General features: G+C 41.0%; 1 protein-coding gene and 1 pseudogene across 1 annotated transcript in view; one reads left to right on the forward strand and one right to left on the reverse strand.

The window, feature by feature from the left end:
• Positions 1-487: 487 nt before the first annotated feature.
• LOC132594304 (peroxisome assembly protein 12-like) lies at positions 488-4,186 on the reverse strand (annotated as a pseudogene).
• Positions 4,187-4,245: 59 nt separating this feature from the next.
• The window catches only part of LOC132594184 (AP-2 complex subunit beta-like), a 59,426-nt gene continuing 39,195 nt past the window's right edge, over positions 4,246-24,476 (forward strand). The window contains exons 1-4 of the mRNA XM_070044497.1: positions 4,246-4,318; positions 16,088-16,147; positions 20,287-20,392; positions 23,535-23,670. Of these exons, the coding sequence (XP_069900598.1) occupies positions 16,111-16,147; positions 20,287-20,392; positions 23,535-23,670 (279 nt within the window). The 5' untranslated portion in view covers positions 4,246-4,318; positions 16,088-16,110. The remainder of the gene's footprint in view (positions 4,319-16,087; positions 16,148-20,286; positions 20,393-23,534; positions 23,671-24,476) is intronic.

Here is a 24,476-nt window from a genome sequence, read left to right on the forward strand (position 1 = left end):
TTAACCTGTATGTTTAACCCTGCCAATCCGGTGGCAACTGAAGTGTTTGTGCAATATTTCACTTGAGAAATAAGGTATTTCACTCAAGATTGAATTCTTGCTGTTGGAGGATTTCTCTCCAATATTGGATTAGCAAAAAAAGCAAAATGTTAATACAGAATGCCTCAAAAAATCAAAGGTAGGGACTTCCCTGGTGGCGCAGTGGTTGAGAGTCCGCCTGCCGATGCAGGGGACACGGGTTCGTGCCCCGGTCCGGGAAAATCCCACATGCCGCGGAGCGGCTGGGCCCGTGAGCCATGGCCGCTGAGCCTGCGCGTCCGGAGCCTGTTATCTGCAACGGGAGAGGCCACAACAGTGAGAGGCCCGCGTACCGCAAAAAAAAACCAAAAAAACAAAAAAACGCAAAGGTGGCCTGAATGAAAAATTTACTCTAAATACCTCGACTAATCTTTCAGTTTCCACATAATCATGACATGGAACAGCTCTTTGCCAAAAAACATTTATTCTTAAAATTTACTTAAGCGTTTTGTAGAAACTTTAGTAATAGCCAGAATAATTCATGTCAGCTTAGCAAACTCTTAACAGCAAGCACAAAGACCTTATGAAAAGATCCTGTCTTTACACAGTCATAGTTAGGGCAGTATTTTACTTCATCTCTTCATTAATAGCTTTGCTTTCACACTGAAGTCTTCAGACTATTCTGTATATACATTCAACCCCTATTTTCCTGTAACCAGTTTCCCAAGGAAGGTATGTGTGGTTCACAAAGGGATCTTTAAAAGGTGATAGACTATAGCAAATGTTACTTAACAAATGAGTCTCAGCATATGGAAGGAGAAAGTGTTTCTAAGAATTTCTATAAAAAGCATGTCCGTGGTGGCGGGGGATGAACTGGGAGACTGGGATTGACATGTATACACTGATGTGTGTAAAAGTGATAATTAATAAGAACCTGCTGTATTAAAAAAATAAATAAAATAAAATTTAAAAAAGCAGGTCCATATTTCATACTGTTTGCAAACCGATAAAACCTATTCCTAATAGGCAGATAAATGCTTTCCTTTCTCAAAAGGCCTGCTTCCCCTTCACTACCCACTCTACGAGGTCTAACTTGGGTTTTTCCTGAGAGCTTCTATACCTCTTGTCCTTTAAGGAAGGGGACAGGAAAAGCTTCTGTGCCGAGTACCCTCTTTGATCCCCTTCTCTATGCTGATCCTCACATCCCCTGCCAGTCCTGATTCTCTCACTCTGACCAGCTCGGTCAACTCTAAGTAGAGGTGTCTAGGGAGCAAGCTAAAAGGTTAAGATCAACGAGTACATCCTTTTAAAGAAATCCATGTGGCTGTTTAAAGTTCATACAATTATTAATTGAGGATGATTAAACAATGCTATTTACTGTGTGGAAAACCAGCCCTCTGGCCTTATAGCGCAGTCATTTCGTTGTGAGACAAGGTGCTAATCCCCTTCAGTTCTCAGGGGAGTACAGTTTAATCAGATGCTGTACTTGTGTTGGATAACCTGTGATGGGACAAGCTCGGTGACTCTTCACGTAATTAAACACACAGCGATAACAAAACACATAGCCAGAGGTGGCGAGAACGGTGTCATTCACCCGGTTTTTACGACACAGTGGGCACACAGTCTTCATTTGGGGCAACAGGGGAGAATCAGAATTGTAGTCTAGATGTACCGGTGGTGGTGGAGTAGGCAAGGCAGTCAATGACTTGATGGTTTCTTGGTTTCCGGATGAATACCACCACTCAAGGAACTGCAGGAAGAATACACCCACCGAAAGGCCAGTAGAGAGGCATGAGGCGGCACCTCCCATGGCTTGCTTCAGAGCTGACTTTATCTTCTCGCCAACGCTGTTTGGAGAACAGAACAGGGAGGCAAAAGGAGAAACTGTTTATTTAGGTACAATCACAGAACAACTAATACACATGCAATTCTTACACTTTTCATTAGAATCGTTGATTCAGCTTGGGGATTGAATAGTTGCTGGACTGGCGTTTTCTCTTGTAAGTGTCTATTTGAAACAATTCCCTCTTTCTGACCTACCGTAGTTTAGGAGTTCTAGGAGCTAAGCTTTGTTTTTAATGACTAGGGCTTTGTTTGCTTTGTGTTTTGAGAAAGAAATTAATGAGCCATTGATTATATAGACCTTTATGGGGGTGGAAGATAGTATATCCAGAAAAAGAAATAACTCACTTAAAAAACAACTCAGCAGTACTGAGGAATATATTTGAACTTGTCAGAGAACACAGACACTAGGAGCAGGATAGCACCACGGTTAAGAGCAGTCTTTAGAATTGTACTGATCTGGCTTGAATCTCAGCTCTGCCGCCTATTAGCTGTGTGGCCTTGGCAAGGTACTCAAATGTTAGAACTTTCCTCAACTGTTAAGTGGTGCTAATGCATTTATTTCATTGAGCTGTGATGAGGATTCAGATAATATACGTAAACACCTAGCAAAGAGCCTGGTACATAGCAAGTGTGTGCAAAAATGTAGCCATTATGATGAGGAAGGTTACCAGGATGGCAATCCTTGTTTTATGGACACAAGAATTTTTCGATGATTTTATGAAATACCCCAAAGTGGACTGAGGTGGGTAAATTTCATAAAATTGGGATAAGATTTTAGGATTTATTAATCAAATATGTTGGGGAAATGTTAAGGCCTTACCTCCCAGCTGGTTGCTGCATCATGCTGGCTCCGGCTGGTTTGTGCTCCAGAGCTTGTATATCCTGAACTGTAAGTCGATCTAGCCGAACCCCAGCCAGACTCAGCAGGGGTGAGTGATGCTCAGGCCTTTCCTAGGATGTATCGAAGCTGCTGTACAAGAAACCAGCCTTCCCAGGCCATGTTAACAAATGGGTAGGCTGCCAAAAAGGCTCTGTAAAATCGTTTCCAGCGGGAAGTAGGGGGTGGATGGAATATTCATCCTCTTCTCTCAGGCTAGAAATCAGCTTCACTTTCAGACTGGGAAGAAGAACCAGGAAAATAACTGACTTCCAAAGCTGCTTCTTTGGGAGACCAGCACTGGCCAATCTCTGAAGCTTGTGTGTGTCTCCCATTACGATCCTCTTTAAGCCATAAAAGTTTTCAGAAAACGAGGCGCTGGTTTTAGACAGATAATGTTGCTGGAGCAGAAGACCTAGCAGGGTGATTTCATCAAACCACTTCCACAAGAAGCCGTAGCGGGCAGGATTTGATTCTGCAAGAACCGAAAGCAAAATAAATAAATGAAATTCATTCCATTACACAGCTACTATGCCTTGTATTTATATTTCCTTTTTTTCCCTCTGAATTTCCACACTTTTCTTTCTGGGTCTACCTTAACCTCCCTGAAGTGCTGGGTATTCAGTACACATAACAAGAGACTCCATAACCATTAAATCATATGAGGTGCATTATATGCTAATTGGTTATTTCAAAACTTAGGCCAACAAATAAATTCAGATTATTGGCTTGGTTTTTACCCGGACGTTCCTAAAACTTTTCAGAGAATTAAATCCTTACCTTGACCACATGCTGAAGAGCAGGTCTCACTGCTGTCATTAAACTGTCCTGTGCTACCACCTCAAAGATGGATGGCTGGCTGGTCATCCACCGCAGAAGCAGTTGTGCTGTGAGCCCCGTGCTCAGCCATAGTTTCGTGTGTGCACTGGGTTTTACTTTGCCCACAAACTCTCTAGTAAGCATGAACTTTCTGGGGGTGCCAGATGGGTGCTATTTTACAGGAACTGGGCAAAAAAGACCTCTTCCGGAGGCAGAGGGGAGGGGTCTCAAGGGAAGGTGAAGAATGAAGTCAACGCGGACACCCACGTTAAGGAAGTAGTGTGTGGGAGAGGTGAGTTGATTAATGCTGCACCTCACAGGGAAAAGCGTGACTATGGGGGGACAGGTACGGCGAAGGAGCGCTGGCCTCTCGAGCGGCAGTCCTGGAGGCGGCCAATCACGGACTCCCAATCCGGAGGGCTCAAAAGCCAGGCGGCTCTGAGGGATCGAAGGTGCCAGTGCAGGCCGGCCCCAACGGCCTGGCTCAGCTGTGGGCTGTGCAATCCCCCCGCCCGAGCCACTCCTTGCGAGCTGACCCCAGGCGAGGAGCGAGGAACCCGCGACGCCGCGTTTAAAAGGGGGTCTCGGCTTTCTGTCAGAAGCCGCAACCGGAAATAGAAGCCGCTTGGAGCCCGCCGGCCGTGGAGAGGCGCTCTAGCCCCGAACGCGGCTCCGCGACCGGAACTAGAGAACTCTATGATCTCAAGGCACTTCCGCTTCCGCCCCCAGCGGACTCGGTTGGAGAGGAGTTTTCCGCTGGTAGGTTTTACTTTTCTTAGCTGGTTTTGCATCGCTGTGTTGTTGGAAAGCCACGGCTCTGATATCTCTCTACAGAGTCTTTTTGGCAAGGTGTTGGGTCGCCGAACTGACGTCTGGCGCCCGGAGCCAGAGCTCGGCCTGTTGCTGAGGCCTTTGTTCCCTGGGGCGATAGAGAGAGGCGAGGGACCCAAGGGAATGTGGAGATGGAAGGCTCACTTTGCTTGCGGCGGGGGTGGTGGCTCACTATTTTTGCCGCCTTCGGGAAGGATTTGAAGCGACAAAGCCGAGATAGAAGGCTTAGCCTTATGGCTGCCAATTATTAACAACAAAAAAAATTTCCTGCTGTTGTTCAGAATTTGGGACGATTATTTTTCATTCAAGCTGGTACCTTAATTGTCTTCTAGGTTAGGTTACGTTCAAGCAGAACTCTGGGCACTTGCTACACTAAATGAAAATGGTTCCTGCCCTCGAACACGGTAGGATGCGTCACATTAGCGATATGAATACAGTGCTAAAACGGAGTGATGCTGTTGAATTCTAACTAGCATGAATTGGGGAGGCTTGGCAGAGAAGGTACTTTTCATTGTATACCAAAGTTAATGTAATTAACCTGACCTTTTGCAAACTGCTTTTACATCGTATGCAATTGCATTGAGTAGCTGCAGGTTTACTGAATTTGGATAATAAAGTTCATCTCCTCTCTCTCCAACCTCTCCCCTCAACCCCTGGGCTAAATAGCTAGAAATAGAAGTTTGCTTACTTTATACCATAGAAGACGTTATGGTATAAAGATAGTTAATTGTTTCACATAATGAGAACGCTGGAACAAGGTTTGGGTTTAGTTGTTTCAATAGGATAAATAAAATCTTGCAAATTAACCTTAATTGTGGTTCCAAAAAGTGTTTCAGGGAATTCCCTGGCGGTCCAGTGGTTAGGACACTGTGCTTCCACTGCAGGATGCATGGCTTGGATCCCTGGCCAGGGGAACTATGATCCTGCATGCAGCGTGGCCAAAAAAAAAAAAAAAAAGTGTTTTATAGTCTGATTGGATACCTGCTGGAGAAAGTCACATTGATGGAAGATTTTATCTTACAGAGTTTTAAGGAGTAGAGATAATGTATCTATATAAAACACCTAGCTTTATGTTCTTGGTCAGTGGTAGCTCTTACAGAGGCTTTTCTTAAGTGAACAGCAAAAAGACAAAGTTGAGAAATAGCATCACCTAAGACGAGTGGGAAGTTAGTTAAACATTGGTATCAGTTAGGGTTCTTTGGTTACAAGCAACAGAAAACAGGCTAATTTAAACTAAAAAATTTATTAGAAGAATATGGAGTAGCTAACAAAATAAGGAAAACCAACTCTGAGGGAACAGGAATTACACAGTCCTACTGGATGTTTCTAGCAAGAATTAGCAAAGGGTCATACAGGCATCGCTGTTGCAGTGAACGAGCTTCAACAAATTTCTGTCACTGTACTTACGATTCAGATCCCTATTGACTGACCTTGGTTCAGATTTCATCTCCACTCGCTGTTTCACTCTTAGCCAGAAGAGTGCAAGACACCTTAATAGTCCTTTGAGAATATTGCAAAAGTAAACTGATGTTGTTATGTGAGAAAAAAGGCAGTCAAAAATAACAATGTCAATTATTACAGCCAATAAATAATAAACACCTCATCACAAATCCCACTCCCAGGTTTATGGTGTAATAAGCAAGACACAGAAATTGATTGCACTTATGTTAAAAGGTGTGAAGAGCCATCAGATAGGTTAATATGGTGAGTTTAGAGGAAGAGACAATAAGAGCTGGGAGAAATGAGGCCGTTCAAACTAGCTTAAACAGAAGCTATATTGGCCTTTGTAACCAAGGGGAAGATCGTTTCTAACCTCACGTTTTATCTCAGCTTCTTTCTGCCAGTTGCTTTCTAATACAGCGATGTAACCTGGTATCTCCTGCATCTTATATCAGGACCAGATGTCCACTGAGAAAGTTTTGTGGATTAGGTGGACCTCAAAAGATGAGTACATTTGGAGAAAGTCACAGTCATGGTGACAGGGTTTTCCAGGCTAAGGGAGCAGCGTGGATTGTATTTGAGGAGGAAATTGTTTGCTTTAAATATAGAGAGGAAAATAGACCAATAATACATAGTCTATACTGTTGACCATAATATAGAGGCTCTTAAATGCTAGTTTTAGTACTTTGCTTGTGGACATTCATTCATTTATTCCTGAATAATTTACTTATTCATTTATTACTGAATACATGCTGTGCGCCAAGCATTATGCTAGGTGCTGGGTAGACAGTAGTAATAAAAACAGACTTGGTATCTGCCCTCATGGAATTTACAGTCTAGTTGGGGAGAGAAATAATAAACAAGTAAAGAGACGAATATATAATTTACAAATGGAATAAGAGGGCTATGATGGGGGTGGCAGTGGGGCCTGGAAGAGAAGAACCTTTTAGACTGGGTAATCAGGGAGTGCCTTTATGAGATTACAATTAAAGTGAGACCTAAATTATAAGCCAGCCAGGCCTGTGTGGAGTTGGGGAAAACGAATATTAGGTAGGAGGAGCGGTAGTTGTGAAGGCCCTAGGATGGGAAAGAGCTTGGCCTATTTGAGAGCTGCAAAAGCTAACAAGAGGTGAAATGAAGAGGAAATGAGGAGTGACTGAAAAGGATAAAATGATATTAAGAGAGGTAGACAGGAGCCTAACCACTCATAGGCCATGGGAAGGAAACTGGATTTTAGTCAAAGTATAATGGGAGGTCATTGAAGGATTTATACACCGGAGTCATGACCAGGTTTATATTTTTAAGATGACCCCTTAGTGGTTATGTGGTTACATTTACTTTGTGAAAATTCATCAAGCTCTATATTTTTGATGTGCACTTTTTGGAATGTTCGTTTATACTTCAAAAAAAAGAGAAACAAAAATCTGGCTGCTGTATGAATAATGGTTGGGAGGAGAGTTGAGGTTTCTAGTAGTTGAGGCAAGAGGCGATGGTGGCTTGGAATAATGAGGTGAATAGAAGGGATTGGATGAATTTGAAATATATTTTGAAGGTAGGATTGACAACTTGGAGATGGAATGAATGTGGCAGTTAAGAGAGAGAGAAATCAAGAATGACCCCCAGATTTCTGGCTAGTAATTTCTGGCAGTGTAATTTGTTCAAATAATTGCAATCATAGCAAATATTTACATAGTCCATACTGTATGCAGGCATAGTTCTAAGTGCTTTACATACACTAATTCATTTCATCCTTGTAATAATATTATGATTGGATATTAGTATTTCTCCCATTTTGTAGATGAGAAAACTAAAGAGCAAAGAAATGAGGAAAACTGGGAGAAGGATAGGTTCTGTACAAATTAGGAAATGAGGAGCTGTTGAAAGTTTTTGAACCGGGGAGAGGTATGAATCAAAGATTTTTCTGGTGGCATCTCTTTACAAAATCCACCTCTGTCTTCTGTGAGTTGTACCTGGAACCACAGTTTTTAAACACCCCCCCCAATACTCTTATGATTTGCTTAATTTGGGTGGGCCATATGTGCAGCCTTAACGATCAGTGCGGTTAGCAATTTGGTGGTGAAGTTTGGGGACTAGGTCAAGGTTAGAGATAGATATTTTGGAGTCATATGGGTAGGAAAAATGATTGAACCCATGGTATTGCTAAAGGGTTAGTGTAAAGAAAATGTATGAATATAGAACTTAAAAATAAACTGCTTGCTACTTTCTCCCTCAGACACCATCCTGTATCTCTTCTCTTTCAGCCATACTTTCTTATGGAGTTATCTGTTTTCATTTCCTTACCTCCCATTTATCTTCAAACTTCTTCAGCATGGCTTTTGCCTTCATTATCTCTGCTGATGGTCTCAGCAGTGACATCGAAGACCTTAGTGCTGCTAAATCCTTGGACACTTTTTGGCCCTTCCTCCTTTTCCCTCTAGCAACTGTTGTTGTTGACCACTCACTCATACATTTATCCATTCAACAAATTTTGGGGAGGGGGCGGCTAGGCCTCAGAGATATATAGTTCCTATACTTTCATAGAACTCTAAAAACGTCCTAAATGATTATGACCACCTGCTTTTCCTTCTACCTCTCTACTTCTCAGTCCCCTTTGCACTTTGGTTTCCCAACTTCTGCCTCAGGCTCTCATTCTTCACATTCCTCTTCTTCTTTTTTTGGTTAAAGACTTTATTATTACTTAGAGCAGTTTTAAGTGGGAAGTTTTCGTTTTGAGGGGAAGGTACAGAGATATCTAGGTCTTGGTTTCTGAAAGGAACTTACTTTTGTGTAAGCACGCCTGTTACATGCTGGGCGCCTTACCTACTTCAAGCTTCACAAGCTGGAGAGAGTTATATCACTGGATTTATTTCACAAGTAAGACTAAGGTTGAGGAGACGTTAAGTAACTTTGCTAATCACATTCAGGACAGGGATTCGATCTCAGATGGATTCAAACTCAGATCTGAGGCCATGTCAACCGTTTTTCCTTGCACCACTCTCCTCCAGTCCCACTGCCCTTGCATGGTCTTGGGCTGGATCACCATCGTCCACATTCCTGAACTGGCCAGGGAAATTAGCTGGGTTTTTTTTTTTTTTTAAGAAAACAGGATGTTTCACTATCCCTATGTGTAAGTTTTTAGAGAACTCCTGTGCGAGGAAACAAATCCAGGGAATGTCAGCTTGTTTAATAGATCCGTTCCGATAGTCAGTGAACTTCCTAGGAGGCCCGGACCTCAGGTCGCTTCCCGACTGCACAAAATTTTTCCGTCTCCAAGGCGACCGAGAGGACCGCCTTTCTGGTTCTCCCTGGATGACGTCACACGGCGAGGCTGTCTGACGTCAGAGTTTCCTGTCCACCATGTTTGTCCCTGGCCAAGTGGGTTTTGCGCAGTGGCTTAGACCTGGAGAAGGAGTCGTGGCGTGCAGGAAACCATTACAGCACCGCTCGGGCCGTGCTCTCTGGCTGCTGCTGCCACCCCTGCCCTTGCCTCCGGTGAGTTCAGGGCGGCTAACTTTGGGGTGTGTCCCTCTTTTGGGGAAGGGGGCCAGGCTTGGTTGGAGACGGGCGGAGGAGAGCAATCTTAGGAGCGTGACCATTGAAGATGGAGTGAGCCGTCAGGTGTGACCGTTGTGAGGAAGAGGGTTGGAGAAAGGGACTCCACCGCTGGAGTGGGGTGAGGGAATCCGCGGGGTGGCAACTGGGAGTTGTGGGGCACTGGGGAAAAGATATGTTCGAAGTGGGGGATTAGGAGGGCCAGAGGCCAGGGGTGTGGCCGGTAGAGACTGGAGGCCGAGGGGAGAACCTTCTTCGCGGTTTGGCGTCGTTCACTGAGAGGCTGGGACGTGTCCAGGTACCAGAAGGGGAAAGGAGTTCCCCCAGAGTTTTGCTCATAGATGGGCAGACCTCACCCGTCTTCTGTAATTTGAGGCTGAGACACCTCTCCTCCCTCACCTCGTAATGGAGGAACATATCCCTAGAATCTTGACCACCTGGGGAAAGAAGAGGAATTCCTGACATTGGAGAAAGGGAAGAGAAACCTCCAGAATTGACCCGATGTGAGAGAGGGGGAAGCAGGTGGGAGTAAATCTTAGCCCGGAGTTTTTTCTTTCTGGTCTTAGAAGGAGCGGTCTGGTTTGAGGAAAGACTGTAGATTAAGACAGAGGTAAAGAAACTGGAACTTCCTGTTATTCCATATTCTTTGAATCCAAAGAATTGATCATGCTCTTTGTTTTCAGAGCACTGAAAACAGTGCCCATTTGCGGGGCAGACTTTTTTTCAACTCACCTGGCTGCTTCATTATGAAGCAGTGTGAATAAAGTGTGAATGCTTCATTAAACTTTGACTTTTAAGAAGTGTTTTTTAAATGCCAAACACTGGTATAATCATGTGGTTTAAAAGAGAAAGTAAAGAAAACTCAGTAAGTTTAGAAAAGGAAGAATGACAAAGGAAGTGGTCTCAGTGAGGAACAATTTAAATTATTAATCACCTCCCTGGTATAATTCTGTTGCTTAGCCTCAGGGTACACTTACAGAGTCATAATAGAAAGCAGCAGATTAAGGAGATGCAGCTGTACAAGAAAACGTGTAACACATTCCAATGATGACTAAGCGTGGTGGTAAGATGAGAACTGTTTGCAGGTATCTTAGTAGTTTTAAACTCCCAAAGAAGCAGAAAGTATAGTGTGTTCTGCAAATAGCCTCACTGAAAATTGGGTGGTAAAGGTAATACAAAGCTAACATTCTGTGACTTAAGAGACTCAAGAAAGCCCAGTTCTTCCATCTTTTCTTTTTCTTCTTTGACACACCCGTATTTTAAAATATTACGAACCAAGCTGAACAGGGAACGAATCAGGCAGGACGCATTTTCCTTTCTTCCTTCTTTTCTCTCCTTCCAGGCGTAAGTTTTCCAGAGTTTATTTCAGTTAAGAATTGGATGTAAAACTTTTGAGCTTTTTTCTTACCGGATAATATTAACAAATTATTTTGTGGCCATTTTTAAATGGAAATTGCAGGTGTGTCTGTTGTAATGAGTTGTCTGCTGTCATTTCTTAGGCAATAAATGATACCTGAAGATGCCATTGTCTTTGCATTATTGAAATATCTGATTAGCACCTCTCACCCTTGTAATGAAAGATTGCTGAGATGACCTTTCTGCTTTATAATTTGGTCAACTGTTCACTTTTTCCCTACTAGCACCAACTGTGTAAAGTCCTACTTTATGCGAAGAGGGGATTTAGTGGCCTCGCCAACTCTAATTTAGCTGCCATTTCCCAGAGAGCCATTTGAAATTAAGACCCTCTTAATTTTCTTCTGGCCTTATTCTCTTTACGGGCACCGGAAGGAGGGAGGAATAGTTGAGAAGGGACTTTTACAACGTATATTTATTAGAAACTAGGTTATGTTAAATCTAGATGTATAATCCTGTACAGGGAGACCTTTTCTGAAATGCAGTGACATCATACTCTGGGCTAGGAAAGTTAGAGTGATTGTGCTTTTGACTGTGGCAGCATTATTATTATTTTTTTAACAATGTCCTGAGGTCATACCTCAGGTCCTCAGAACAGCCGGTGACTTCTCTAGTTTGATCTGCTAAAAAGGTAGTGTGAATTCCAGCTCCATGATGGCTTGGCTTTGCCCTGGGACTCTCCTGAGGAATAAATTCCCCCCCAGCTCCCAGAAGGAACTTGATTTTTGAGGCTCTTCAGCAAATACTTGACTTATTCTTTGAACTCTATCTTGGCTGCTTTTTCTTTGGCTTCTAAAGCAGACAACAGGTTTTTTTTTGTTTGTTTTTGTTTTTTTGCGGTACACGGACCTCTCACTGCTGTGGCCTCTCCCGTTGCAGAGCACAGGCTCCGGATGCGCGGGCTCAGCGGCCATGGCTCACGGGCCCAGCCACTCCGCGGCATGTGGGATCCTCCCGGACCGGGGCACGAACCCGTGTCCCCTGCATCGACAGGCAGACTCTCAACCACTGCGCCACCAGGGAAGTCCCAGACAACAGTTTTCACCACCCTGTGTTTTAGAGAATCTGACCATATTCATCTCTGGTGTGTGATTAAGAGTGTCTCATTCAAAAACAACAACAACAAAAACAAAGAAACAATGTCTCATTTAAAAATATATACAGGGACTTCCTGGTGGTGCAGTGGTTAAGAATCCGCCTGCCAATGCAGGGGACATGGGGTTTGATCCCTGGTCTGGGAAGATTCCACATGCCACGGAGCAACTAAGCCCGTGCGCCACAACTACTGGCCCCACGCGTTGCAGCTGTTGAAGCCCATGCGCTCTGGGACCCATGTGCTGCAACTGCTGAGCCTGCATCCTGCAACTAATGAAGCCCGCGCACAGCAACGCAGAGTAGCCCCTGCTCGCCACAACTGGAGAAAGCCCACGTGCAGCAACGAAGACTCAACGCAGCCAAAAAATGCATACATATGCAATTTTTTGAGGTGAAATTCACATAACATAAAATTAACCATTTTAGAGTGAGCAGTTTGGTGGCATTTGGTACATTCACAGTGTTGTGCAACACCGACTCTTCTCATTTGTTTTTGTTTAGGCTGGTTTACTTTTATTTTGGGGGAGTTTCTGTTGGCTTAAGTCAGGAACTGACATGATAAAATGTTGCTCTGCCAATATGTGTAAGGGATATTTCATTACTGTTGTGTAGGACAGTGCGAGATAAGAGAGTGGTGTGTTTCTCCTTTCTCTTGAAAAGCAGGGGTTCTTAATTTAGGGTCTAAGATCATGTACTTGATTCTCTCCTCTTCCCTGAAATTTTGTGGGCTGGTACATTATTCTCTAGTTAAGAACTTAGTGCTCACAATGTAAAAGGACAGAAATCTATTCCTCGATGATGAAATTTGTTAGGGAAAGTAATGTAATGTGTGGGTCACTAATAAAGGTACGATTTAAGACAAGGTTAATTTAATGTTTAACAGATTGTGCTGAAATTTTCTGTTAAAAATTTAATATATGTGAATGTGTATGAGAGCTTTAGAAAACAGAACGATTTGGGGGCCCTTTTTCAAAGAAACAGAAATTCCAAGCAGCTTTTGTCTTTAAATGTTAAGCAAGTTTTAACTTTTGATGATCCCAAAGGATTAGAGTGGTGTAACAACATCCTGGATAGACCATAATGGCCTTGAGCTGTGGCCCTCCTGTCAGGCTCTAGTACTGTAATCATTTCTGTATACTGGTTTTCCTCTTTGTATATATAAGTTCTTAGATGATAACTTCACATTTATTCCAGGTCTTTTTTTTATTAATTAATTAATTAATTTATGGCTGTGTTGGGTCTTCCTTGTTGTGCGTGGGCTTTCTCTAGTTGCGGTGTGTGTGGGCTTCTCATCGCAGGGGCTTCTCTTGTTGCGGAGCACGGGCTCTAGGCTTGTGGGCTTCAGTAGTTGTGGCATGTGGGCTCAGTAGTTGTGGCTCACAGGCTCAGTAGTTGTGGCACACGGGCTTAATTGCTCTGTGGCATGTGGAATCTTCCTGGACCAAACCCACATCCCCTGCATTGGCAGGCGGATCCTTAACCACTGCACCACCAGGGAAGTCCCTATTCCAGGTCTTTTATGTGAAGGACTCCTTTCTTCAGTTTGCCTACTTCACATTTAGTTTACACTGTGAATGGATTAAGTGATTAAATGGATTAAAAGATTATAATTCTTTGAATTTTAGCTAGAAAAGACATTATGAAAATACTACATAAGACAAGCCTCTGTTACAGGCTCACTTTAAGTTATAACAAATAGTGTCATATCAGAAATTTCTGTATTCTGCAATGATTTGTGTGCGTTCTAGCTCACTTCTTTTAACAAGGTAAATTCAGTGAAATTCTTGTACAACCTAAAAGCACTATTGTATAAGGATCAGTACTATAAACATTAAGTAGCTCCTTGGAAAGATAACAGATGAGTCTAATTTCCCTTAAATAGTCCAAGTAGTACATTTTAGAGAACAAATTTGAGCCAACCTTTTTGCATTATTTTATGATTTTCTGGCTTTTTTCCTTAATTGCATTGATTTGTTGAGTGCTTAGGTCTTTTTTCTCAGATCCATAATTACCATTGTTTGTGGAGGTATTATCGCTCAAGTTTGCCAAATATATTATCACTCATGTTGTTTTGACCAGAAAATAATGAGTAGGTGCCAGGGCATCTGTCCAAAATTTGGTGATAAGTATTATTAATGATGGTGGTCAGTAAGAAGATAATCATTTTTTTAAAAATTTATTTATTTGGTTGTGTCGGGTCTTAGTTGTGGCAGGCGGGCTCCTTAGTTGAGGCTCGTTGGCTCCTTAGTTGTGTCATGCGAACTCTTAGTTGCGGCACGCATGTGGGATCTGGTCGTACCAGGGATCGAGCATGGGCCACCTGCTTTGGGAGCACAGAGTCTTAACCACTGTGCCACCAGGGAAGTCCCAGAAGATACTCATTTTTGAGTGCAGCAGGAATATTATTAAAAGAAAGTTTTAATGTATTTAAAGAAGTCAAGTACATTGGACAAAATCTTAGGGTTTCTCAAATCAGAAAACATTGTCTCATTATTTGGGGAGAAATGTGATCAGTCCATGCTGTTTTCGTTTTACTAATGGAGTCTTATGTCAACTGGATTAATTCTGGAAATTGGAACAGAAAAGTTAAATTGAAGCTGGGATCCATGTTCTTTTAAGTTTTAACACCAGTTCTGATCCTCTTTAGCACTCAGTGTGACTGAACAAATATCTCAGTTTTTTGCATTGTTTTTAACTGTAAACTGATATTTTTTATTTGGGGGAATACTTGGGGGAATTGTAGGTTGTTGGAAATATGAAAACCATAATTTAAAAAAAAATCCATGCATAACACCTCTCTACATGTTTGCCTCTCTAGGTGTTTGTCGTGAAAGAGTATTGTCCTACTAATCTAGACTTCTCTCTTTTTTCTGAAAGAAATTCCTTTTATTGACAGTTGCATGTAATGGTGAAGAGGTTGATAAAATTTTTTTCTCTTTCAGTTTTACTCTGTTTCAGAATATGTGTCTTAGAGTGACTCCATCTTGAGGCAGGGAAGTAAATCAGATTTGCTTTAACGGAAAGTAATGGGGAGATCTTTTGAAACAAACTTTTCCTTATTTTAAATATTGGAGTGACTAACTGAAGACGTATTTGTAAAAAGATGTAGCTTTAGGTCTTGGAGGCTCTGAGGAGATAATTGTGGATAAAATCATAAAACTCTGATAGGTTCAGATTATCACTCTATTCCATTAGGCCTTTGGATTTTGTTCCAATTAGCTTTTGAGGCAAGGATTACATTCTTTTTTTTTTTTTTTTTTTTTTTTTTTTTTTTTTTGCGGTATGCGGGCCTCTCACTGCTGTGGCCTCTCCCACCGCGGAGCACAGGCTCCGGACGCACAGGCCCAGCGGCCATGGCTCACGGGCCCAACCGCTCCGTGGCATGTGGGATCCTCCCGGACCGGGGCACGAACCTGCGTCCCCTGCATCGGCAGGCGGACTCTCAACCACTGTGCCACCAGGGAAGCCCAAGGATTACATTCTTAATTATCCTTGCATCCCTTTGGATCACGAGTGATGGTGGTAAGGATGAAGATACTTTCTGAATGCAGAACTTCTTTTTTTTTTTTTTTAAATTATTTATTTTGGTTGCATTGGGTCTTCGCTGCTGCGTGCAGGCTTTCTCTAGTTACATTGAGTAGGGGCTACTCTTCATTGTGGTGCACGGTCTTCTCATCGCAGTGGCTTCTCTTGTTGCGGAGCACAGGCTCTAGGCACACGGGCTTCAGTAGTTGTGGCACGCAGGCTCAGCAGTTGTGGCACACGGGCTTAGTTGCTCCGTGGCATGTGGGATCTTCCCAGACCAGGGAATCGAACCCATGTCCCCTGCATTGGCAGGCGGATTCTTAACCACTGCGCCACCAAGGAAGTCCCAAAATCATAGGTTCCTTTTTTTTTTTTTTTTTTTTTTGCGGTACGCGGGCCTCTCACTGCTGTGGCCTCTCCCGTTGCGGAGCACAGGCTCCGGACGCGCAGGCTCAGCGGCCATGGCTCACGGGCCCAGCCGCTCCGCGGCATGTGGGATCTTCCCGGACCGGGGCACGAACCCGTGTCCCCTGCATCGGCAGGCGGACTCTCAACCACTGCGCCACCGGGAAGCCCATCAGAACTTCTTGTATATAAATGATCTTAAAATTAGTTGAATGCCTTGCTGGACATAAATAACTTGGTTAAAGGAATTCTCTTCTCTTGCTGTAGGTGCACATTAAAGATCCACAACCATGACTGACTTCAAGTACTTCACAACCAATAAAAAAGGTAAGTATGAGAACCTGATCACAGCCTTTTTTGAAGATTCTTCAAAAGTTGTGGTGTAAGATTGTTCCAAGTAGAATGCTCCTGACCTCTTCAGACATGTATGTCTTGGACCATCTCACTGGGGATATCCTACAGAAAAATGTATTGAGTAAATTATTAAAGTATGGGTTTTTAAAGATACGGCTGTGGTGCACATCATTTTGACTTGAAGGTTTTAGTGAAAGGAAGAGATCCAAGATTGATCCATTGAAGATTGATAGATCTGAGGAGGGTAAAAGGAAGAAGCACATTTATTTTCTCTTTTTTAAAAAAATCGAGTGTAATTGGTTTACAATGTTGTGTTCGTTTCTGGTGCACAGCAAAGTGATTCAGGTGTGTGTGTGTGTGTATGTATATATATATATATTCTTTTTCAGATTCTTTCCCGTCATAGGTTATTACAAGATATTGAATATAGTTCCCTGTGCTATACAGTAGGACCTTGTCGTTTATTTAATGCATACTAGTTTGTATCTGCTAATCCCAAGGTCCTGATTTATCCCTTCCTCCCCTCCTGTTTGGTAACCAGAAGTTTATTTTCTGTGTCTGTGAGTGTTTCTGTTTTGTAAATAAGTCCATTTGTATCATTTTTTAGATTCCACGTGTAAGTGATACCATATATTTGTCTTTCTTTGTCTGACTTACTTCACTTAGTATGGTAATCTCTGGGTCCATCCATGTTCCTGAAAATGGCAGTATTTCATTCTTTTTTATGGCTGAATAATACTCCATAGTATATATAAACCATATCTTCTTTATCCATTCATCTGTGGATGGATGGACACTTAGGTTGCTTCCATGTCCTGACTATTGTAAATAGTGCTGCCGTGAACGTTGGGGTGCACGTATCTTTTCGAATTAAAATTTTCTCTGGATATATACCCACGAGCGGGTTTGTTGGATCATATGGTAACTCTAGTTTTTTAAGGAACCTCCATAGTGTTTTCCATAGTGGTTGCACCAAATTCTTTTAATTGTTTACTTGGAAATAAACATTTTATTACAAGGAGTACTACTAAAGCAATACAGCAATAAAAAGTAAAAATGAAAGTTCCCTCCCTCCCTATTCTTGTTCCTGGTGGGAACTCGGTATGTATCCTCAGTCTTTTCTATGCATGTATTTTTTTTTTTAATGCATGTATTAATACATATGATTTTTAAAATTTTTAACAAAAAATGATTATGCAAAACAATGCATGGAAATTTGATATTTTCTTATCCTTCCACAGATGATGATTTCATATCATCATTTCTGAATTATGGCTGCCAAAAGGCATAATCTCAGTGTAATCATGAGGGAACACCTATGACAGCTGAGGGTGTTCTAGAAAATGACTGGCCTGTACTTTTTTAAAATGTCATTATCATGAAAGACAAAGGCTGACCAGCTGTTTCAGATTAAAGGAGACTAAAGAGACATGACAGTGAGTGTAGTGCATGATCCTGCATTGGATCCTGGCCCAAGCAGGATGGGGGTAAAATTACTATAAAAGACTTTATCAAGATCTTTGAATAAGGTTTATAGATTAGATAATGACAGTATATCACTGTTAAACTTCCTGATTTTCATCATTGTATTATAGCTATGTAACATAATTCCTTGTTCTTAGAAGTTATACACTGACATATTTAGAGCTAAAGAGACATGATGTCTACAGTTTACTTCTTCAATGAATCAGAAAAAAATGTATAAATATATAAAAAGTATGATAAAGCAAATGTGGCATAATGTTAGCAGATGGAGAATTTTGCAACTTTTCTTTAAGATTAAAATGATTTCAAAAGAAAAAGAAAATGGGAGGGCACACATAGTGGCCTGGAGCACCAGAAAATTTTCTAGAAAGCACAAGCATATTTCTGTTGTTTGGAGTTATTTAAGGGTAAACTTCTATTATAATAACAGAAAACACCATAGAGAGTTGCTTAATTACATTAGCTACTAGTCCATGGCTTTCAGCCTTGCCTGCACATTGGAATTGCCCAGTGAAGTAAAAGTCAATAGGTGATGTCCAGTCCTACCCCTGCAGATATCCTGATTTCTTTGGTGTGGGATATGGCCTAGACGTGGGTTTTTTTTAAAAGCTCCCCAGAATTTTCTGATGTGTAGCCGAGATTGAGAACTGTTGCTAGCTGCTAGCAATGCTTGGTAGATTTGATTCAGGGGAAAAGGAGGGGGGAAGATAAGAATTTAATAAAGCTGCAGTATGTATGAGATACCTTGCCTCCGTGCTCCTCCTTGGCTCCACCCAACTTCTTGCTGTTTTTACTGCTTATAGCGTACAAAAGCATTTAGCCCCTTGTCATTCATTTTCAGCTTTTTTTCTTATTCTCTTATCATTCTGAAATGTATTTATTTCTTCTGTTAACATTTTGTGTGCTTTGATGACCAAGATGTTTCTATAATAACACAAAAAGATGTAATTTTAAAACTCACCTGATTTTTCAAACCTTCACTTATAATGGGTCCTGGTAACCTTTTTTTAATTCAGGGATTTTTATAAAGGTTTGAGACTTACAGATGAATCATGGCTGGGTAAATACCACATTTTAAAAAATGCATAGACTGTGTTCCTTTTACTTCCTGTAACACCCACCAGAACTGCCACTGGCGCATATTCTTTAAATTTATGCTGTTGGAGTTGGAATAATTTCAGTTATATCCTGTTTTGATCTTCAGCTCCTGCTGCTATTCACAATTCAGATTTTCTGAAACCGTGCTGCTTGTCCTTTACTGTTTTCAGAAGTAAATGATGGGAACCCTAAGAGCTGGATTTGGCAGCAGAGGACTTGGAGAAGAGGAGAGTGACTCTTTAAAGGGCCCAGCTTTTCTGTCTGTGCTATTTTTGCAGCTGTCAAATAAAAGGGTGATTTTTGTAACAGTTTGTTTGCTTTGTTAGCGATGGATTTTGATGTAACAGGCTTTTTTAGTGCTCAACTTCTGTGCTTCTTGCCAGTTCATCCTTCCCATTTAGAGGCTTCAGCAGATCACCTAGTTTGCTGCCCCCACTATTTCTGTACTGGTGAACGAGGTTAAAGTGAACATCAAGAACAGTCATAAAGGTGGAAGAAAATGAGGCAATTCTGTGGATTGAAAGTTGACGTGACAATAGTCAACTTCTTTTTCGTGGTCTTATAGTATATTTTCTTCTTTCTTTTAAAACCAGTTGAGGGTGGTTAACCTTTTTTCTTATTTCAGCTCCAGCTTTCTGAAGATAGGTGAGCCTGGGCCTTAAAATAGTGGTGACAGTCCTGGCATTTCACGGTGCAGCGCCTGAGCAGTCAGTCATTTAAGATTATATCTTTAGAAATGACTCTGGTTTGTACCATTCTTGAAGCTTCAGGATTATTATTTCTGTTCTTAGATTGATTGAACAGGATAGGGCCTTAAAGCCCATTATCATCTTAAAGTACTAATTAGAGCAGTGATTCTCAACCTTGATTATACATTAGAATCACTTGAGGAAACTTTAAAAAATATGAACGTAGGAGTTCTACTCCTTGACATTCTGATTTATTTGGTCCAGAGTGGAGCCTGAGCATTGGCATTTCTAGATACTTCCCGGGTAATAGTGTGTAGCCAACGTTGAGAAACACTGGATTAAAGAGTCGGGAGAAACAGTTCTAAGGCCAGCTCTGTCACTCGCTCACTTAGTGACCTTTGAGCCTCAGTTGTTTGTGGAGTTGAGAGTAGGTGAATGAGGAGTCTCTTCTGGTTTGAAAACATTGATTTGTGAACCTGTTTCCTGCCTGCATTTATTTTTTTCCCAGGACTTTGAAATTCTGACAGGAGATCATCCCTCAGATGCCGTTCTCTCCCCATCGTAGTAAGATATCATGAGATATCTTTCCTTTTTCCCACTTCTGTGCTTCCTGAGATCTGGCTTACACCTTCCTCTCTGGCGATAACCCCAAAATAGCATCCTTATCAATGGGTTGGTTAATATTCTAGGGATTTGAACTGTACCTATCCTATAATTTTTAAATAATCTTATTTCAGTTGCAGCCCTGCCACTGGTCATCTGTTGTGTTACTTGCTGTATAGTACAGTGTTCTGCTCTAGTTCTCTGATCCTGGGACCTCACCCGTTTGTTGTCTTTTAGGAGAAGTCTTTGAATTAAAGGCTGAACTCAACAGTGAAAAGAAAGAAAAGAAGAAGGAGGCTGTGAAGAAAGTGATTGCTGCTATGACTGTGGGGAAAGATGTGAGGTAAGGGTAATCTCTTCTGCTTTGCTCATTTTAGACTCTTACTCTATGGCTTTTACTGCCTTTTTTTTTTTTTTTTTTTTTTTTTTTTAAGCAGAGGTCTTCTTAGAAGCCCACATGATTTAAATCTATTTATTTATGGCTTTGTTGGGTCTTCGTTTTTGTGCGAGGGCTTTCTCTAGTTGTGGCAAGCGGGGGCCACTCTTCACTGCGGTGCGCGGGCCTCTCCCTCTCGCAGCCTCTCTTGTTGCGGAGCACAGGCTCCAGACGCGCAGGCTCAGTAGTTGAGTAGTTGTGACGCATGGGCCCAGTTGCTCCGCGACATGTGGGATCTTCCCAGACCAGGGCTCGAACCCGTGTCCCCTGCCTTGGCAGGCAGATTCTCAACCACTGCACCACCAGGGAAGCCCTACTGCTTTTTATTTAAAGCTATTACAGTCAGAACGTATAAGAATGAGTTTGTCCCACTGGGAACATCAGGAAGTGTAGTTGCTTTTATATTAACTCTGTGACTTAGTTTTTTTTTTTTGAGTGAAACGAGTTTGATTTCACTTGCGTACAGATCTAGCATAAAACCTCCTGAGAGCTGACACAGTTACAAATCTGTTGCTGAGGTAGTTTTAGAAGATGATAAAAATACACTGAGAAGCAGAAGCCCATGTGTACTTTAATTGGCTCAAGCCAGTGCCCTCAACTTTACAACTCTGCCTTTAATTGCCGAATTCAAGATGAAAATCAGTGGTAACAAAATCCAAAGGGTCTTTTTTGTTTTTCCTCCCTTTTGTCCTGTAATAGGAAGGCCATTTGGAAATAAATAAGGATTGTCTGCAGGCCCCTGAGGATTCCCGAGATCCTTTCCATGAAATCCATGAAGTCAAAGCTATTCTTGTAATAATACTTAGGTGTTATTTACCCTTTTCACTGTGTTGACGTTTGCATGGCTGGTGCCTTAGTGTGAATTAAGGCAGTGGTGCCAAACTGTAAAAGTAGTCATTGTATTCTTCACCATCATGTGCTTGCAGGAAAAAGGGCAGTTTCACTTAGGACTGTCCTGCATGAAGCACTAAAAATTTATTTCAGTAAACCTTGAACCTTGAGTTCAGGTCTTTTTAATATTCTGTGTGATGAAATAGGAATTAGGCATAAGGTACTTCTACTGCATAGCAAAGTGTGACGGTTGACTTGAAAAAAAGCCCTTGCACAATTGTTTGACTTGGGAACACCATTTCTTTGTGAAAGAAAGATTGACAGACAGAACTATAGTTAATCAGACTTCAGTATTTGGGAGACATTTTATAAAAAATGAACAAAGTGAACCTGTCACTTCAAGGGAAAAAATTTGACAGTAGATAAATTTCGACTTTAAAGTAAAAATTAGAGTGTTGGAAAACTTGTATCTCCCATCGTGAGCTTGATAGCTTCCCAATACTTAGAGATTTTTCTGATGAGATTGGTGGTGAAATTAATGACTGTGATTATTTGCTGCTGTATAATGAAATATGCCACCATAGAGAAGATCTGCATAACTCATTGAACCAATATTTTCCAAATGACCAGTGCATACATCACAAAATTATGCATGGGTAAAATATCCATTCAAAATAAGTGATAAATGAATGGATTTTAATGCAACCAAGTACAGAAAGTTTATTGATATGGGTTCAGATTCCATATTGTACCTAACTTTTAAGAAACTACCATTTGTGGACTAAAAACAAAAAGAAAAACAACCATTTGTCTAGCTTTAATGTATCAAAGGAGAACATCCAGTTATATGAAAAAGCTATTAAAATACTCTTCCATTTTCCAATTTATGTACGTGTATGCAAATGGATTTTCTTCTTACACTTCAGCTAAACAACATTCTACAACAGGTTGAATGCAGGAGCATGTGTGAGAATCCAGCTGTTTTTGTTTAAAGTAGACATTAAAGAGATTGGCAAAAATTAAAACAATGTCATCTTAATTTAAAAAAATAAGTAAAATAGGTAGATTTTTACTTTAAAATATTTATGTTAATATGAAATGCATTGATCTTCCTTTTATTAGTTGGGTCAAATGCTGCTGATAAGAAATGGATGAGTGCAAGAATGCCAAGTAAATTGCAGCATCTAGTGGTGGATGTGAGGTGTAGTAACTCAAACATCTGAGAAGGTCCTAAGGCTAATGATGACCTTCCTAATGTCATTAAGAAAAGGGAAGTTTAAATTTAAGTGCATTCTGTGTCAGGCACAGGGACAGATGCTTTTACTTACAATGTTTTTTATAGTCCTCATGTCTTCTGAACTAGAGGTTCTTCTGAATCAGAAGTTATTCCATGTTAGAGATCAAGCAGTGTATACTTGGAGAGGCTAAAGAATAATCCCAAAGTCATACAGCTAGTGGTAATGTAGCCAGGATTCTAATCTAGGGTCTGAGTCCCAATACCTGTTACTGGTCACTTCCTTCATGGGTGTATATATACAATAGAATCTAAATGTGTACATGGCACACACGTTTAGAACTGTTTCATGTTCTGAAAATGGTTAAAATTTTGAACAAAGGTCCTAATTATCTGAGAACTGTTTTAATAAGGAAACTAATCAAATAAGTTCCCACTGGTCAGGGATGGAAGAATATGTGCATTAAAAAGCATAACAGCTGTAGTGCTTTGAACTGCAAAGAATTGATATGAAAAATTATGGTTAATTTTTTTGTGTGACATAGTGATTTTTTTAAAAAGTTTGTAAAGATATACACTAAAATATTATATGAAATGTATGTGCAGGATTTGTTTAGAAATTGTTTAGAGCAACTAGATGGGGTAGGGACTGGGAGAAGGCAAGTGGATTGAGGTTGTGTATGAAACAAGATCGGGTATGTATCAATATTTGTTTGCAGCTGGGTGATGGATACATGGGTTCATTAAACTGCTGTCTCTAATCTGAAAATTTTCATAGTAAAAAGTTTTTTAAAAATCTATTTTTAGACATCTTCTTGGGACCATTATTATAAATTCTTTAGTAATTCATTTCTGTGGTAAGTATTATCACTAGTGGACATTTGTCCTCACATCAAATCACTTTTTAAATTAAGGCTGTTTCTTTGTGTTCTGTCCAACAGCCTGGCACCAACATCTGTTCGCTTTCCCTTCCTCTTTTCTCAGCTGTCTCTTTCCAAATGTAGTGAATTGTATGCAGACTGACAACCTGGGACTAAAGAAGCTCGTGTATCTCTACTTGATGAACTATGCCAAGAGTCAGCCAGACATGGCCATCATGGCTGTCAACAGCTTTGTGAAGGTAACTTTTTCCCAGGGACTCAAGAACAGTCTCTTCTACCTCAGAAAACCTTTTCAGAAGTGTCTCTTGATATGGTTAGTGTCTGCATTGCAAATAAGCAACCTCTGTTCCAAAAGAGGGCCTCTAGAGAAGTATTGGCCATTGAGTAGGAATATTCATGATTTAAGCATTCTGTATGCCAGAGTTTGTCTTCCAGTTCAGACCATATGGTGAGCCTTCTGTCAGCTGGGCTTGGTGCATCCTTGCCAGGTGGGAGAAGAAAGCCAGGTGAAACCTCACTGTTTTATCTTCCAAGGCTGACAAATGTTGGGCATATCATTGTAGTGTCAGTAACCTGGGGTTTTACCTATTTTATCTTTGTAGAAATTATGCTTATGGTTCAGACGTAGTGGAAACTACAGGAGCTGCCTTTTAATTTTGTTTTATTGAATAGGTCTTACAGTAGTTGATTAACTTTTTTGTTATTGTGGAAATTTTCAAACATACTCAGGTTGAGGGAATAGTATAATAAATTCCTAAATATCTACCTTGTAGTTTCAGTAGTTACCAACCTATGGCCAGTTTTGTTTAATTTAACTCTCCATACATGCTTTCCTGACCCCCACCTCCTCTCCTACTGGATGATTTTAAAGCAAATCCCAAACATCTTAAGAATGAAAAACTCATTTAATCAGCTGATCATTAAAGAAAGTCCTTAATATTATTGGATATCCAGTCAGAATTCTCCTGTCATTAGATTTGATGAACACAGTAATAAGGTTGTTCTTATTAGGGTTTTTGTTTTGTTTTGTTTTGTTTACTTCCTT

The sequence above is a fragment of the Globicephala melas genome, chromosome 20 (genome assembly GCF_963455315.2).
Source record: "Globicephala melas chromosome 20, mGloMel1.2, whole genome shotgun sequence".
Taxonomy (NCBI): Eukaryota; Metazoa; Chordata; class Mammalia; order Artiodactyla; family Delphinidae; genus Globicephala; species Globicephala melas.